This window comes from Amblyraja radiata, chromosome 45 (assembly GCF_010909765.2).
Source record: "Amblyraja radiata isolate CabotCenter1 chromosome 45, sAmbRad1.1.pri, whole genome shotgun sequence".
NCBI classification, from domain to species: Eukaryota; Metazoa; Chordata; class Chondrichthyes; order Rajiformes; family Rajidae; genus Amblyraja; species Amblyraja radiata.
Window position 1 is genome coordinate 5,667,177 of NC_046000.1, and position 16,248 is coordinate 5,683,424.

The 16,248-nt window shown below is 48.3% G+C and overlaps 2 protein-coding genes across 2 annotated transcripts in view; one reads left to right on the forward strand and one right to left on the reverse strand.

Annotated features, from left to right (window-relative positions):
* Positions 1-340, reverse strand: part of LOC116968446 (histone H2B-like) — a 5,831-nt gene extending 5,491 nt beyond the window's left edge. Inside the window, exon 1 of the mRNA XM_033015210.1 lies at positions 5-340. Within this exon, the coding sequence (XP_032871101.1) occupies positions 5-326 (322 nt within the window). The 5' untranslated portion in view covers positions 327-340. The remainder of the gene's footprint in view (positions 1-4) is intronic.
* A 15,121-nt stretch (positions 341-15,461) lies between these two features.
* On the forward strand, positions 15,462-15,960 carry LOC116968478 (histone H2B-like). Its single transcript, XM_033015246.1, has one exon. It carries the CDS (start codon positions 15,497-15,499, stop codon positions 15,899-15,901), a length of 405 nt encoding a protein of 134 aa, XP_032871137.1. The 5' UTR covers positions 15,462-15,496; the 3' UTR covers positions 15,902-15,960.
* The last annotated feature ends 288 nt before the right edge of the window (positions 15,961-16,248 follow it).

Sequence of the window (16,248 nt, forward strand, 5' to 3'; positions counted from 1 at the left end):
AGGCGCACGGCGGTCTGAATCTCTCGGGAGCTGATGGTCGCCCGCTTGTTATAATGCGCCAGGCGGCAAGCCTCGCCCGCGATACGCTCGAAAATATCGTTCACGAACGAGTTCATGATGCCCATGGCCTTGGAGGAGATGCCGGTATCCGGGTGAACCTGCTTCATCACTTTGTAGATGTAGATGGAGTAACTCTCCTTCCTCGACCTCCTGCGCTTCTTGCCGCCTTTGACTGCGGATTTCGGCAAAGCTTTCTTTGCTCCCTTCTTGGCGGCTGTTTTCGGCAAAGATCCTGCAGCATCTTTGGTTTTCGGCGGATCAGGCATTTCTTCGGTGGATTTCAATCATGGAAGTGACCAGCTCGGAGTCGGAGCGCGGATTATATAGGCAGCGACGTCACCCTATGCTAATGAGGGATGGAGCAGGAGTGGATCGTCATTGGGTGGTCGGAGACATGAATCACACTTCGCTATAAACCTTCTGATTGGATATCTGCGGTGAAACATTGCAATCCCTCGCTCCCCCAATCAGAAGCCGCTTCCACTGCCCCGATCGCGTCACACCTAGCTCCAGTATGTTTGGCGTGACACTACATTTACATGGATAGGAAAGGTTTATAGGGATACTGGACGAAGTGGGACCCGTTGGGTCCCATGTTCACACGGGTCCCGCTGGTTACGCAGCTCCCCCAACGCAATATTCCACTTCTGCACCAATTCCAATACTGGTGGCCAGTGGGGAAGAGGAGGAGGAGGGGGCGGGGGGCTTTCTGGAACGCTAGTATAGGTGTTGTGGGCCGAAGGGACTGGTTTCCAGAGGGCTAGTATGGACATTGTTGGCCGAATGTATTCTTGGGCTGGCAGCTCAGTCACTCAGGCCCGGTGGGCTGGCAGCTCAGTCACTCAGGCCTGGTGGGAAACTGCCAGAAATTCTGCCCAAAACAAGTGAGAGACTCTGTGAGAGAGAAGCGGGAGAGAGAAGGGGCATTCTTTTCCGCTGCTGGACGCTCAAGTTGCCGAACCAGGCCACGATGCAACCAGTCAGCATGCTCTCTACTGTATACATTTAGAAGTTCGAGAGAGTCCTCTTTCACATACCGACTCTCCGTTATACTCTCAGGAAGTAGAGGCGCTGATGTGCTTTCTTTATAATTGCATCAGTGTGCTGGGATCACAATCAGTTCGAGGGTCCAATTGGAGACGGATGCGCAGAGACCCAGATCTGAGAGCTTGGTAACCAGCTTGGAGGGGATGATGGTATTAAATGCCAACTTTAGGCTGTGCACATCATACGCAGGAAGTTTGGTTTGGTGGGGATTGACAAATATAATTTTACTCTGACAAATGAGAGGTGTTGCACACCGATATGCAAATCCAGGTTAGGTCTAGCACAATAAATGGTAGAACCCTGGAGAGTGTTGAAGAACAGAGATCTCGGATTACAGGTGCATGGTTTCTAGAATGTCGTAAAACGGATGGTGTGGTGAAGGCTTAGCCATACTTGCCCTCAATGGGAACGGTATTGAATACAATGATTTGGATATCATGATGCAGCTTTGTATTGGTGAGAATACACCTGGAATAGTGTATGTAGTTATAGTTGCTCAGTTGTAGCAGGATGCCATTATGCTGGAGTGGGTGCAGAAGAGGTTTACCAAGATGTTTTGGGGACGTGTGTTTGAATTATAGGGAGAGGCTGGATATGCAAGGATTGATTTGGGAGCATAGGAGGCCGAGGGGTGACCTAAATAAAGTGTGAAAAATCATGAGGGGCATGGATATTGAACACTCAGTTTATTTTCCCCAGGATAAAGGATTCTAAAACTAGAAGCATAGGCCCAAGGTGAGAGGAGAGAGATTTAAAAGGGACCTCAGGGCAACATTTTAACTGAGAGTAGTTCATATCTGGAATGAGCTGCTGTGGAAACAGGTACAATTACAATGTTTAATATATATTTTGCCCAATATTGGGATAGGAAGGGATTAGAAGCTAAGGGTCAAATGTGGGCAAGTGGAACTGATCCAGAATGCAGACATGATTGCCATGGCCAAGGTGGACCAGGCGGCCTGTTTCTGTGCTGTAAAGCTCTATGACTCATTAAATCTAGAAATGTTCCACAGTTCCAATGGCCGGTGTCAACATCCCGGGCCCAGTGCAGTGTGCAGGTGGGGAAAGGAGCATGGACAGGGGTTGTTGGCGTTGGATTGCACGGGGACTGAGAGAGAGATCCTCCGGGGTCCAGTACTGCAGATTACAATCTCTGGTACAGTGTGAAAGTGTGGGGTTCATTCTGTACCTGCCAGTTCCTGGTACAATGTCTGATCTGTGACATCCAGCACTGTTACAACAAGGCACGACACAAGCTCAAGGAACAACACATCATCTATCACCTGTGCACAATGCAGCATGTTGGACTCTATGCTGAATCCTCTTATTGATATCAGTCTGACCAAGTTTGCCTGCCATCTATCTTCCTTACTCTTTCAGTTGTATTGTCGGGCCCACTCAGAATGTACCAGTCGACCAGACTACACCAGATTAGGTGTGTTGGAAGGAACTGCAGATGCAGGTTTACATCAAAGATAGACACTAAATTTTGGAGCTACTAAGGATGCGTGATATTTCGGCCCTTCGGAGTCAGGGGAAAGGGAGTCTGGAGATATCGTGGGGTAAAATTACAGTTCAATGCAGACGATGATAAGGAAATGTAGAATGGTTCATTGTTACCTAAGGTGACAAGAAGGCATAAAATCAGTAAAATTATTAGAAGGGCATTGACGTTAGTCAGAGAATTAGGGTGGGGGAGGGATGGAAAGAGAGTCAGAACTAAACCAAGGTAAGCAAATTTGCTTATTTATCTCACGGGGACCTGCTGACTCCGACCTCGTACTCCCTCACTGTTTATGCTTCCCACACACCGGATAGTTTCCCCCTCTCCTGCTCCCCATCCACTTTCACTGGTCCTGTAGGAGAGTCAAGGGTGTTTTATTGTCATCCTACATGGGAACCGTTGGGTCCCATGTTCACACGAGAGGGCTGGTCCCTTAACCCAATATTCCACCTCTCCACCAATTCCAATATTGGTGGCCAGTGGGGAGGGGGTTTTCTGGAGCGCTAGTGTGGGTGTTGTGGGCCGAACGGACAGGTTTCCAGAAGGCTAGTATGGATATTGTGGGCCGAATGGATTATTGGGCTGGCAGCTCAGTCACTCAGATCTGGTGGGATGGCAGCTCAGTCACTCAGGCCTGGTGCGCTGGCAGCACACACGCACACGCACGCACGCACGCGCACGCACGCACACACACGCAGACACGCACACGTAAAACTCTCTTGAGTCTACTCATGTGGTTGAGCGTGCCCCCTCCACTGAGCGGGACTTCCAGAATGAGCGCAACCTCTCCACTGAGCGGGACTTCCGAAGTGAGAGGGACTTCCGGAATGAGCATCACTTTTGGAATAAGCACAGTGCACTCCAACAACTGAGTTGAAGCACGATGCAGGCCAGCAACTGAGGTCAAACACAGTGCAGGCCAACAACTGAGTTCAAGCACAGTGCAGTCCAACAACTGAGTTCAGAAACAGTGTAGGTCACCAACTGATTTCAAGCACAGTGCAAGGCCAACAACTAATTTCATTTCCATTTCAAGCACAGTGCAAGGCCAACAACTCATTTCAATTCCATTTCAAACACAGTGCAAGGCCAACAACTCATTTCATTTCCATTTCAAGCACAGTGCAAGGCCAACAACTCAATTAATTTCCATTTCGAGCACAGTGCAAGGCCAACAACTCATTGAATTTCCACTTGGAGCACAGTGCAAGGCCAACAACTCATTTCATTTCCATTTCGAGCACAGAGCAAGGCCAACACATTTCATTTCCATTTCAAGCACAATGCAGGCCAACTCATTTCATTTCCATTTCAAGTACAGTGCAGACCAACAACACATTTCAAGCACAGTGCAGGCTAACAATTCATTTCAAGCACAGTGCAGACTCACAGTTCAGTTCACTCATGGCGTAGACTCACATTTCTGGACTCAACTCTCACTCACATTATTCCAGAGTGACTGAATCACGTCCGGCCTCTGGGGCTTTATTTACCTAGGCCCTCGGAAGGGGCGTGACATGCATCATGGTGACTGACAGGTGAGAAGCCAATCAGCTGATCTCACAGTTTTTAAACATTCATAACTTTTTTTATTATTTCACCGATCAGAAAAAACCTTGGGGCGGTTGGAGGAGAGGAGGACAGTGAGTAAGATTGCGAAAAGAAATCATAGCAATATATGGTCGAGTTTTTTCTAAAATGTATTTACAACGTAGACAGGAAGTGGTCAAGATGAGATTTTTTGTAATAGTATAGATGTCCCAGATAGAACAATTAAATACTTACTTGCTGCAGCACAACAGAATATGTAAACAACAGAATATGTAAACATAGCACATAAACAAGAGAAGAAAAGTTCAGTGTGTATATATACACATACACACATACTCACAAAACAAATAATTATAGGGCAATAATAATAATAGTCTCTTGTAGTTCAGAGCTTGTTTGTTGTATTGTTTAACAAGCTGTCCCTGAACCTGGACATTCGAGTTTTCAGGCTCATGTACCATCTTCCTGATGGCAGTGGTGAAATGAGTGTGTGGCCAGGATTTTAGAAACATAAAAAATAGGTGCAGGAGTAGGCGATTCGGTCCTTTGAGCCTGCACCGCAATTCAATATGATAATGGCTGATCATCCAACTAAGTATCCCATACATGCCTTATCTCCATACCCCCTGATCCCTTCAGCCACAAGGCCCACATCTGACTCACTCTTAAATATAGCCAATGAACTGACCTCAACTACCTTTAATGGCAGAGAATTCCACAGATTCACCACTCACTGTGTAAAAAATGATTTTCTCATCTCGGTCCTAAAATACTTCCCTCTTATCCTTAAACTGTGACCTCTAGTTCTGGACTTCCCCAACATCGGGAATAATCTTCCTGCATATAGCCTGTCCAATCCCTTAAGAATTTTGTACGTTTCTATAAGATCAACCCTCAATCTTCTAAATTCTAGCGAGTACAAGCCGAGTCTATCCAGTCTTTCTTCATATGAAAGTCATACCATCCCAGGAATCGGTCTGGTGAACCTCCTCCCTCTATGACAAGAATGTCTATCCTCAGATTAGGAGACCAAAACTGTATGCAATACTCCAGATGTGGTCTCACCAAGACCCTGTACAACTGCAGTAGAACCTCCCTGCTCTTATACTCAAATCCTTTTGCTATGAATGCTAACATACCATTTACTTTCTTCACTGCCTGCTGCACCTGCATGCCTACTTTCAATGACTGGTGTACCATGACACCCAGGTCTCGTTGCATCTCCCCTTTTCCTAATCGGCCACCATTCAGATAATAGTCCACTTTCCTGTTTTTGCCACCAAAATGGATAACCTCACATTTATCCACATTATACTGCATCTGCCATGCATTTGCCCACTCACCCAACCTATCCAAGTCACCTTGCAGCCTCCTAGCATTCTCCTCACTGCTAACACTGCCTCCCAGCTTCGTGTCATCCGCAAACTTGGAGATATTGCATTCAATTCCATCATCCAGATCATTAATCTATCTTATATTACTAAAACTCTGTTCTTGACCGGTTTTGGCTTTCTGTGCTGCGGTTTCCGAGAGCACGCCACCACCTACGGCCGTCATTTTTGGCCAGCTTGCTCAGAGCCCCCCTCCGCTGCATGTGTGCCGAGGAGTTTTCCTGTCGATTAAAATTGACAGATATATTAATGTTTTTACAACATTCCCCATTCTCTCTGCTGCCCCTGATGGAGGGAGGGGAGGGACTATAAAACCAGGAAGTGGTGTGCCTCAATCAGTCTCTGCAAGTGGTGTGCCTCAATCAGTCTCTGCAAGTGGTGTGCCTCAATCAGTCTCTGCAAGTGGTGTGCCTCAATCAGTCTCTGCAAGTGGTGTGCCTCAATCAGAGCTTTGAATGACACTGACAAATGTCTACAGCACTGTGAGTACCCTTAATTTGGTTTGAAAATGAAAATATGGTTAGAGGTAAAAAAACACTGCCTGCAAATGGTTGTTTGAGTTTGGGTTGAAGTAAAAAGGCACTCTCTTCCCCCCCCCCCCCCCTCTCCTCTCCCCCTCCCTCTCTTCTCCCCGCACTCCTCCATCTCCTCTCCCCCTGCTCCCTCCTCTCCCCCCTCCCTCTACTCTCCCCCATCCCTCTCCTATTCCCCCCTCCCTCTCCTCTTCCCCCTCCCTCTCCTCTTCTCCCTCCCTCTCCTCTCCCCCCTCCCTCTCTTCTCCCCCCACTCCTCCATCTCCTCTCCCCTCCTCCCTCTCCTCTCCCCCCTCCCCCTCCTCTCCCCCTCCCTCTCCCCCCTCCCTTTCATCTTCTCCCTCACTCTCCTCTCCCACCCCCCCTCTCCTCCTCTCCCCTCCTCTTCCCCCCCCCCCCTCCTCTTCCCCCCCTCTCCTCTTCCCCATCTCCTCTTCCCCCTCATCCTCCCCCCCGCCCTCTCCTCTTCCCCCCCCCTCTCCTCTTCCCCCCTCTCCTCTCCCCCCCTCTCCTCTCCCCCTCTCCTCTTCCCCCCTCTCTCTCCCCCCTCTCCTCTCCCCCCCTCCTCTCCCCCCCTCCTCTCTCCCCCCTCCTCTCCCCCCCCTCCTCTCTCCCCCCTCTCCTCTCCCCCCTCCCTCTCCCCCCCTCCTCCTCCCCCCCTCCCTCTCCCCCCCTCCTCTCCCCCCCTCCTCTCCCCCCTCCTCTCCTCCCCCCCTCCTCTCCCCCCCCCTCTCCTCTCCCCCCCCTCCCTCCTCCTCTCCTCCCTCCCTCTCCTCCTCTCCTCTCCTCCCCCCTCTCCCCTCCCCCCCCTCTCCTCTCTCCCTCTCCCCCTCCTCTCCCCCCCCCCTCTTCTCCTCACCCCCTCTCTCTCTCCCCCCTCTCCTCTCCCCGCCCTCTCCTCTCTCCCCCCTCTCTCTCCTCCCCCCCTCTCCTCTCCCCTCCTCCTCCTCCCCCCTCTCCTCCTCCCCCCCTCCTCCACTCCCCCCCTCTCCTCCCCCCCCTCCTCCTCCTCCTCCTCCCTCCCCTCCTCCTCCCCTCCCTCTCCTCCTCACCCCTCTCATCCCCCCTCCATCCCCTCCCCCACCGTCCCTTCCCTAAACCCCCCTCCCCTCCACACACCCCTACCCCCTCCCTGCTCCCCACCTCTCCCCATCCCTCATCTCACCCCCCTCTCAGCACTCCCTCTCTCTCCCCCCATCTCTCTCCCCCCCTCTCTCCTCCCCCTCTCTCTCCTCCCCCCCTCGCTCCTCCCCCCCTCTCTCCTCCCCCCCTCTCTCTTCCCCTCTTCTCTCCTCCCCCTCTCTCCTCCCCCCTCTCTCCTCCCCCCCTCTCTCCTCCCCCCCTCTCTCCTCCCCCCTCTCTCCTCCCCCTCTCTCATCCTCCCCCCTCTCTCTCCTCCCCCCTCTCTCTCTCTCTCTCTCTCCCCCCTCCTCCCCTCCATTAGCGTGAGTGCGGGAGGGGGGGGGGTAGTTAGTGTGTGATGCTGCATGCCTCCTCCCCCCCCACAACCGCATGTTGGGGGAACAGACCCAACGGGTCTGCACTTGGTCTAGTAAATATTATAAATAGCTGGGGTCCCAGCACTGAGCCTTGCCGTACCCCTCCAGTCACTGCCTGCCATTCTGAAAAGGATCCGTTTACTCCTATTCTTTGCTTCCTGTCTGCCAGCCAGTTCTCTATCCACATCAATACTGAACCCCCAATACCGTGTGCTTTAAGTTTGCATACTAATCTCTTATGTGGGACCTTGTCAAAAGCCTTCTGAAAGTCCAGATATAACACAACCACTGGTTCTCCCTTAGCCACTCTACTAGTTACATCCTCTGCAGGCGCTGATGTTTATGAAAGAACTGTAAATCGAAGGTAGAAAAAAAAGGCTGGAGGAACTCAGCGGTGAGGCAGCATCTATGGAGAGAAGGAACAGGCGACGTTTCGGGTCGAGACCCTTTTTCAGACTGATGTCGGGGGGGCAAAGGAAGGAAGATGCGGAGACATTAGACTTTGTGAGAGAGCTGGGAAGGGGGAGGGGAAGGAGGGAGAAAGCAAGGGCTAACTAAAATTAGAGAGGAAGAGTAGGACTATGGCGTAGAGGCGATGATGTGCTTTCTTTATAATTGCATCAGTGTGCTGTGACCAGAAATAGCACGCCCAGGAATTTGAAGTTTTTGACTCTCTCCACCATCGTCCCATTGATATAAACAGGATTGTGGGTCCTCATCCTTCCTCTTCCAAAGTCTACAGTCAGTTCCTTGGTTTTACTGGTATTGGGAGCCAGGTTGTTGTGCTGGCACCATTTGGTCAATCGGTCAATCTCACCATCTGACTCGTCACCATCTGTAATTCATCCAACAACGGTGGTGAACACTATTGAACTCCAACTTCTCCCAGTTAAAGACCCTGTTTTACAAACAAAACAAATTATTTTCACGACTACCTTGAAACAGATCGAACCATGGCCTCTGTTTGGAAAATGTTTTTGCATTGATACACCTATCAACTTCACATCCTCGTTCCCCAAGATAAAGTCCGGTACTGCCCTCCCCAGTAGCATTCTCTACACACTGCTTCAAAACATTCTCTCGATGGCATTTACAAATTCTTCCATCAAAACCCTATTTATCGAGGCAATCCCCATCAATATTGAAAAAGTTAAATGCCATCACTTTTGCACCCTTCCTCATTCTCGTATCCTCATATCAGTCCTACAGCACAGAAACAGGCTCTGCAGCCCAACTTGTCTCTGCCAACCAGGCTGCCATCTAAGTTAGTCCTGTGTATCTGTGTTTGACCTACACCACTCTGAAGTTTTCCTATCCTTCTAACAGTCCAAATGGCATTTTAAACATGGTTACTTTACCTGTATCCATCACATTATCTGACATCTCATCTCATAAACACACCACCCTGTATGAAAAGGTTGCTCATCAGATTTCCATTAAATATTTCACCTCTCACCTTAAACCAATGCATTCTGGTTCTTGATTTTCCCAAATATTGATAAAATACTGTTTCAATAACTCTGTCCATGCCCCTCTTGGTTTGATCTTTTCGATAAGATCACCACTCAGTCTCATATGCTCTGAGGAATAAAGTCCCAGCCTTCAAATTCTCTTCATGTAATTCAGTTAAATGCTGGCAATATTCTTGTATTTATTTTCTGCATCTTTCCAGATTATTTGCACGTTTCCTTGTAACACAATGCCCTAAACCGAACAGCACACTCCACATGCAGCCTCATTAATGTCGTATGCAACTGCAATGTAACACCCAACTTCTATACTTACTGCTCTGACTGAAGAAGGTCAACATGCCAAAAGCCCTCTTCACCAACCTGTCTACCCGTGATGCCACTTACAGGGAACTAAGTAATTGTACACTTGGATCCCTCTTTTCACAATCAGCCACAGGGCACTACCATTCACTGTGAACTTCTGTTTTGTCTTTCCAAACTGCACACCTTGCATTTATCTCAAATGTATCTGATTGAAAAAACGATATAATTCTTGAAAATCTTCTTCTTTGTTGACAATACCATATATTTTGCTGTCACCTCCAAACTTACAAATCATGTCACATACTCTACATGGTCCACTATGCCCATGTAGAATGAAGCTCCTAAGCCTACACATGATCCATATCCTTGCATTCACTGCACATCCATGTGCATTTCAAGAAGCCTTTTAAATGCTGGTGTCATATCTGCCTCCACCACCATCCCTGGGTGGACGTTCCAGACTCCCAATGTTCTCTGAATAAAAACTTTCCCTGCACATCTTTAAATGTTGGTCCTGTCACCTTAAAAGTTATGCCATCTTGTCATTAGTTGTAGACTTTACCCTTCCATTTGACCTCCCAAAGTGCAACACCTCACACATACCCAGAATAACCTCCTTCTGCCATTTCTGGAGCTGATCTATATCTTGCTCTATACCTGCACAGTCTTGCTCACTGGCTGCATTAAGCTAAATTTGGTCTTATACATTTCCATCCAAATTGTTGATGTAGATGACAAATAACAATGGGCACATCACCAACTCCTGAGACATACCACTGGTCACTTGCTTTAGCATCTAGCCAATTATGTCTCCGTGAACTCGATGTAATCAAACCTTCCAGAGCAGCCTCCCAAACTTAAAGGCCTTGCTGAAGTCGATATGAACTATATCTATGGCTCCGCTCTCATCAAAGACCTTTGTTATCTCCTTAAAATTCTCACATGATTCCCACATATAAAGCCATGCTGACTATCGTTAATCAACCCGTCTTTCCAATTGCACATGTGGTTTATCCTTTGAACACTAACCACGGATGTTAGGCTTACGGTCTCTTGTCCCCAGGTTTTTCTTTGCAGCAGTTATTAAAGGGAGACAAAATATTGGCCAGCATCCAGTGTTCCAGCACCTCACCCTTGTGGAATCATGATCGATAAATCTCAGCTTGGGTTCCTGTAATTTCTTCCCCAGCTTTGCACAGTATTCTTGAATATGGCTGATCAGTCCTTAAAGAATTATCTGCTTCATACATCCAGCGCCTCCTCTACCATATTGAAGACCACCACAAGACTTCCCTGTCAACTCTTCAAGTTATTAACAATAGACAATAGGTGCAGGAGTAGGCCATTCGGCACTTCGAGCCATTCAATGAGATCATTGCTGATCATCCACAATCAGTATCGTTCCTGCCTTCTCCCCATATCCCCTGACTCCGCTACCTTCAAGAGCCCTATCTAACTCTCTCTTGAAAGTATCCAGAGAACCGGGCTCCACCGCCCTTTGAGGCAGAGAATTCCACAGACTCACAACTCTCTGTGGAAAAAGTGTTTCCGTCATCTTCATGTATTTCTCTATAATAAAAACAGAGAAATACTCTCAAGTCCTTGCCAATCTGCTGCAGCTCCACACATAGAATTTGGTCTTTGACGGAGCCATTCTCTCCAATTCCTTATTTCCATTTTTCTCCTTAAACGTCTATGCCAAAGTTATCTCATTCCCCCATTTTACTTTCCTTATTCCTTCCCATGCATGCTTCTGCATCTACTGTACATGTCTAGGCATCACTTGATAGCAGCTGGCTGTACATGAACACACCTTCCTTTTTTCTGACCAGAGCCTCCATACCCTGTGACCTAGAGCTCCCTCCTCCTGCTGGCCCTGCCCTTCACTCCAACAGGTATATTCAGAACTTGACCGCTCACTATCTCACTTGCTGGACGTTCCTTTATACTCAAACAACATACTCCAATCGTTTTTTGTAAGATTCTGTCAGATACTAATAACATTTGTCTAGCTGCAGTTTATAACTTTAGCTTGTGGAGCAGTTCTGTGTTTTTCCATAACTGTATTAACACAAATAGAACTAAAGTGCCTCCCCACCTACATTTCAGGCACTTGCCCTATTTCACAATAGTTTAAGCTTTGCCTACCCCATCTAAGCCACAAGTCGTAGTTTATATCCAGAAACGTAAAATCCACATCACAGCCTTTGTTATTCTTGCAACTTTCTCCAATCATTCTGCATTTTGCTTCTCTAATTCCCAACAAGATCACCCCCATATTTCAATGTTCCATTCATAAATCCTCAATACTTTAATCTTAGATAACTGTGTGATGTTCCCCCTCATCAAAAACTCAACTACCTCTCCTCTCTTTCTCCTGCTCCATCTCGCCTGTCGCGCTGGTACCCTGGAACATTAAGCTACCAGCCCGACCCTCTATTAACTATATTTCTGCAGCGGCTGTAATATCCCAATCCCATGTACTTATTCACGTCCAGTGTTCGACGATCTTGTTTGTCCGGCCACTTTTACTGAAATAAATGTCATTTAATGTTCCCTGATATCGTGAGCAAATCTGCCCGCCAGAATATTGGTCACCCTCCAGTTCAGGTGTAACCCGTCCCTCTTGTGCAGGTCACTGCTGCCGCAGAAAAGATCCCTATAATCCAATAATCTGACTCCCTGCTCCAACTTTTCAGTTCTGCATTCATCAGTCCCTTCTTCCTCTTCCTATCCTCACAGATTTTCCTTCTTTTCCCCTGACTATCGAGTATCCTATCACTGTCGCCTGACTGGTCTCATTCATCCCCACTGTGCCACAGAGCCAGTCCTAGTAGCAGAGACCTGGATGTTGCTTTCTGTTGCAACATCACTGCTTTTCCCCACCCAACAGTTAAAATTACCCACGACTACAAACACATTGATTTCACATCCTTCCTCATTCAGCCTACATGTCTGGTCTCCTCATGCATGCTGACTATTGAGAGGCAGACAGTATAATCCCATCATAGTGATTGTCCATTTCTTATTCCCAAGTTTTAACCATAAAATCCATAAATTGATCCCTCCAGGATATCCCAGCTCACCCATTTTACCCGTGAGGCTCCTTTCATTCAAGTACATGCAGTTAACCCCACCGGCCCTTCGTGAGATTCCCCTCCTGTCTCTGTCTACTCATCCCACTGGATTTTACTGTCCCATTTTCTACATAGCCCACCTGATCAGAGTCACATTGGATCCCAGCCACCTGCATCACTAGATTAACTACTGAGTAGCCCTGGTGCACCTATCAGCGAACTTCATTCTGTTCCACCCACTGCCCTCCCCAGCCCTCTCTGCTGCTGAGACACATTTCTTTCTTCCTCTGTTCCAATCAAGCATGTTAGAGTTCAAATGTCAGCCATTTCTCTTTCCACAGATGCTGTCTGACCTGCTGAGTTTTCCACCATGTCCTACATTTCACATTGACATCAGAGTTGTCGCTTCTCATCAACAGCACGGCCATGACACAAGTTCCCAGTGAGTCCCACTGCCAGCAGCCGTCGGGCACTAAAGCATTTGTCAACAACTGTACTCAATCCTGTCACTGGCACAGTCTTGGGATAAACTTGCACGTCACACAATTACCATGTTTTCACTCCTCAGATCAACCTGATTTGTCACACTATGCGCCAATGTACAAATCAACCATCTTGGATGCACAAACATCATAAAATATTCAGATCTCTTCAGATATACTATCCTTCAAACCCCTTCAATTTCCAACCCTGCAGACCAGACACACTGTGTGAACAGTCACTGCACTCCCTCTATTGCACATACATTCTTCCTATGATAGATCTGGAACAACTCCAGGACTGTTTGGAGTCTGTAGACTGGGCAATGTTCAGAGACTTGTCAATTGACCTGAATGAATACGCAACAGTCGTTACAGACTTCATAAATAAATGTGTGGAAGACTGCATCCCAACAAAAACCTTCTGAGTGTTTCCTAACCAGAAGCGTTGGATGAACAATAAGATCCACCCTCTTCTGAAGTCCAGATCCCGGGCATTCAGGTCTGGAGATGCAGAGGTCTACAAGAAGTCCAGATACGACCTTGGTAAGACCATCAAAAAGGCCAAAAGGGTCTTCTGCTCCAAGCTGGAGGATGAGACGGATGTTCGGCGACTGTGGCAGGGCTTGAATGCCATCATCTCCTAAAACGCGAAATCAGGAGGCAGCTCAATTGTCTGCGAAGTATCACTCCCTGATGAGCTCAATGCGCTTTACGCATGGTTTGATAGGGAGAACACTGATGTGCCTTCCCGAGCCCCCATTCGCTGTGATGGTATTTCAGTCACAGTCACAGAGGCCGATGTCAGAAGATCCTTCAGGGGGGTGAACCCTCGGAAAGCACCTGGGCCTGATGGCATATCCGGTCGTGTTCAAAAAACCTGTGCGGACCAACTGACTGGAGTTTTGACGTACATTTTCAACCTCTCACTTCTGAGGTCTGAGGTTCCCACCTGCTTTAAAAGGGCATCAATAATACCGGGGCCCAAGAAGAGCAAGGTGACGTGCCTCAATGACTATCGACCAGTGGCACTAACGTGTGTGGTGATGAAGTGCTTTGAGAGGTTGATTATGGTGCATATCAACTCCTACCTCAACAAGAACCTGGACCCACTGCAGTTCGCTTACCGCCACAACATATCAACGGTAGATGCGATATCACTGGCTCTCCACTCCGCTCTGGACCACTTGGACAACAAAAACTCATATGTCAGGCTGTTAGTCATTGACTACAGCCTGGCATTTAATACCATCATCCCATCCAAGCTGGTTACCAACCTCTCAGATCTGGGTCTCTGCACATCACTCTACAATAGGATCCTCGACTTCCTCATCCACAGACCACGGAATGTCCATATTGGTGGAAATGTGTCATCCTCGATAACAATCAGCACGGGAGCACCTCAAGGCTGCGTGCTCAGCCCATGCTTTACTCACTCTATACTCATGACTGCGTAGCCGGACATAGTGCGAACTCCATCATCAAATTCGCCGATGAGACCACTGTTGTGGGAGGAATCACTGATGGTGACGAGTCAGAATATAAAAGTGAGTTCGACCTATTGACCAAATGGTACCAGCACAATAACCTGGCTCTCAACACCAGCAAAACCAAGGAACTGATTGTGGACTTAGGGAGGGATAGGATTGGGACCCACAATCCCGTTTATATCAATGGTGAAAAGGGTCAAGAACTTCAAATTCGTAGGCGTGCATATTTCCGAAGATCTTTCCTGGTCCCAGCACACTAATGCAATTATAAAGAAAGCACATCAGCGCCTCTACTTCCTGAGAATATTACGGAGAGTCGGTATGTGAAAGAGGACTCTCTCGAACTTCTAAAGGTGTACAGTAGAGAGCATGCTGACTGGTTGCATCATGGCCTGGTTCGGCAACTTGAGCATCCAGCAGCGGAAAAGAATGCGCCTTCTCTCTCCCCCTTCTCTCTCACAGTCCCTCACCTGTTTTGGGCAGAATTTCTGGCAGTTTCCCACCAAGCCTGAGTGACTGAGCTGTCAATCTACCAGACCTGAGTTACTGAGCTGCCAGCCCACCAGGCGTGAGTGACTGAGCTGCCAGCCCAAGAATACATTTGTCCGACAATGTCCATACTAGCCCTCTGGAAACCAGTCCCTTCGGCCCACAACACCCATACTAGCGTTCCAGAAAGCCCCCCTCCCCACTGGCCACCAATATTGGAATTGGTGGAGAGGTGGAATATTGCGTTGGGGGACCAGCCCTCCCATGTGAACATGGGACCCAACGGGTCCCACTTCGTCTAGTATCCCTATAAACCTTTCCTATCCATGTAAATGTAGTGTCACGCCAAAGATACTGGAGCTTGGTGTGACGCGGACGGGGCAGTGGAAGCGGCTTCTGATTGGGGGAGCGAGGGATTGCAATGTTTCGCCGCAGATATCCAATCAGAAGGTTTATAGCGAAGTGTGATTCATGTCACCGACCACCCAATGACGATCCGTTCCTGCTCCATCCCTCATTAGCATAGGGTGACGTCGCTGCCTATATAATCCGCGCTCCGACTCCGAGCTGGTCACTTTCGTGTTTGAAATCCACCGAGGAAATGCCTGATCCGCCGAAAACCAAAGATGCTGCAGGATCTTTGCCGAAAACAGCCGCCAAGAAGGGCGCAAAGAAAGCTTTGCCGAAATCCGCAGTCAAAGGGGGCAAGAAGCGCAGGAAGTCGAGGAAGGAGAGTTACTCCATCTACATCTACAAAGTGATGAAGCAGGTTCACCCGGATACCGGCATCTCCTCCAAGGCCATGGGCATCATGAACTCGTTCGTGAACGATATTTTCGAGCGTATCGCGGGCGAGGCTTGCCGCCTGGCGCATTATAACAAGCGGGCGACCATCAGCTCCCGAGAGATTCAGACCGCCGTGCGCCTGCTTCTTCCCGGGGAGCTGGCCAAGCACGCCGTGTCGGAAGGGACAAAGGCGGTGACCAAGTACACCAGTTCCAAATAAAGATCCACACATTGTTGAGAAAACACCGAAAACCCAACGGCTCTTATAAGAGCCACCCACATTTTCGCAGAAAGAGTTGTACTAATGTTTCGACATTGAATCGCAGCAGAATTGTTTCATGATATTTTTGCTTGGCGAATTATTTCACATTCTTTTTAGTGATTAAATGTTGTTCCAATATACGCGGGATATTCCCGGTATCCATGTTGCGTTCCTGTCCATCAAACAGAAGTAAAACCCCTTTCCTTTCATGTCAGCTTGTCCCAGTCATCATAAGTCATAGTCTGAAGAAGGGTTTCGACCCGAAACGTTGCCTATTTCCTTCGCTGCACAGATGCTGCTTCACC

What these genes read in the sequence shown, in the direction of transcription:
- LOC116968478 (XM_033015246.1), top strand. Translation starts at nt 15,497, where the DNA reads ATGCCTGATCCGCCGAAAACCAAAGATGCTGCAGGATCTTTGCCGAAA.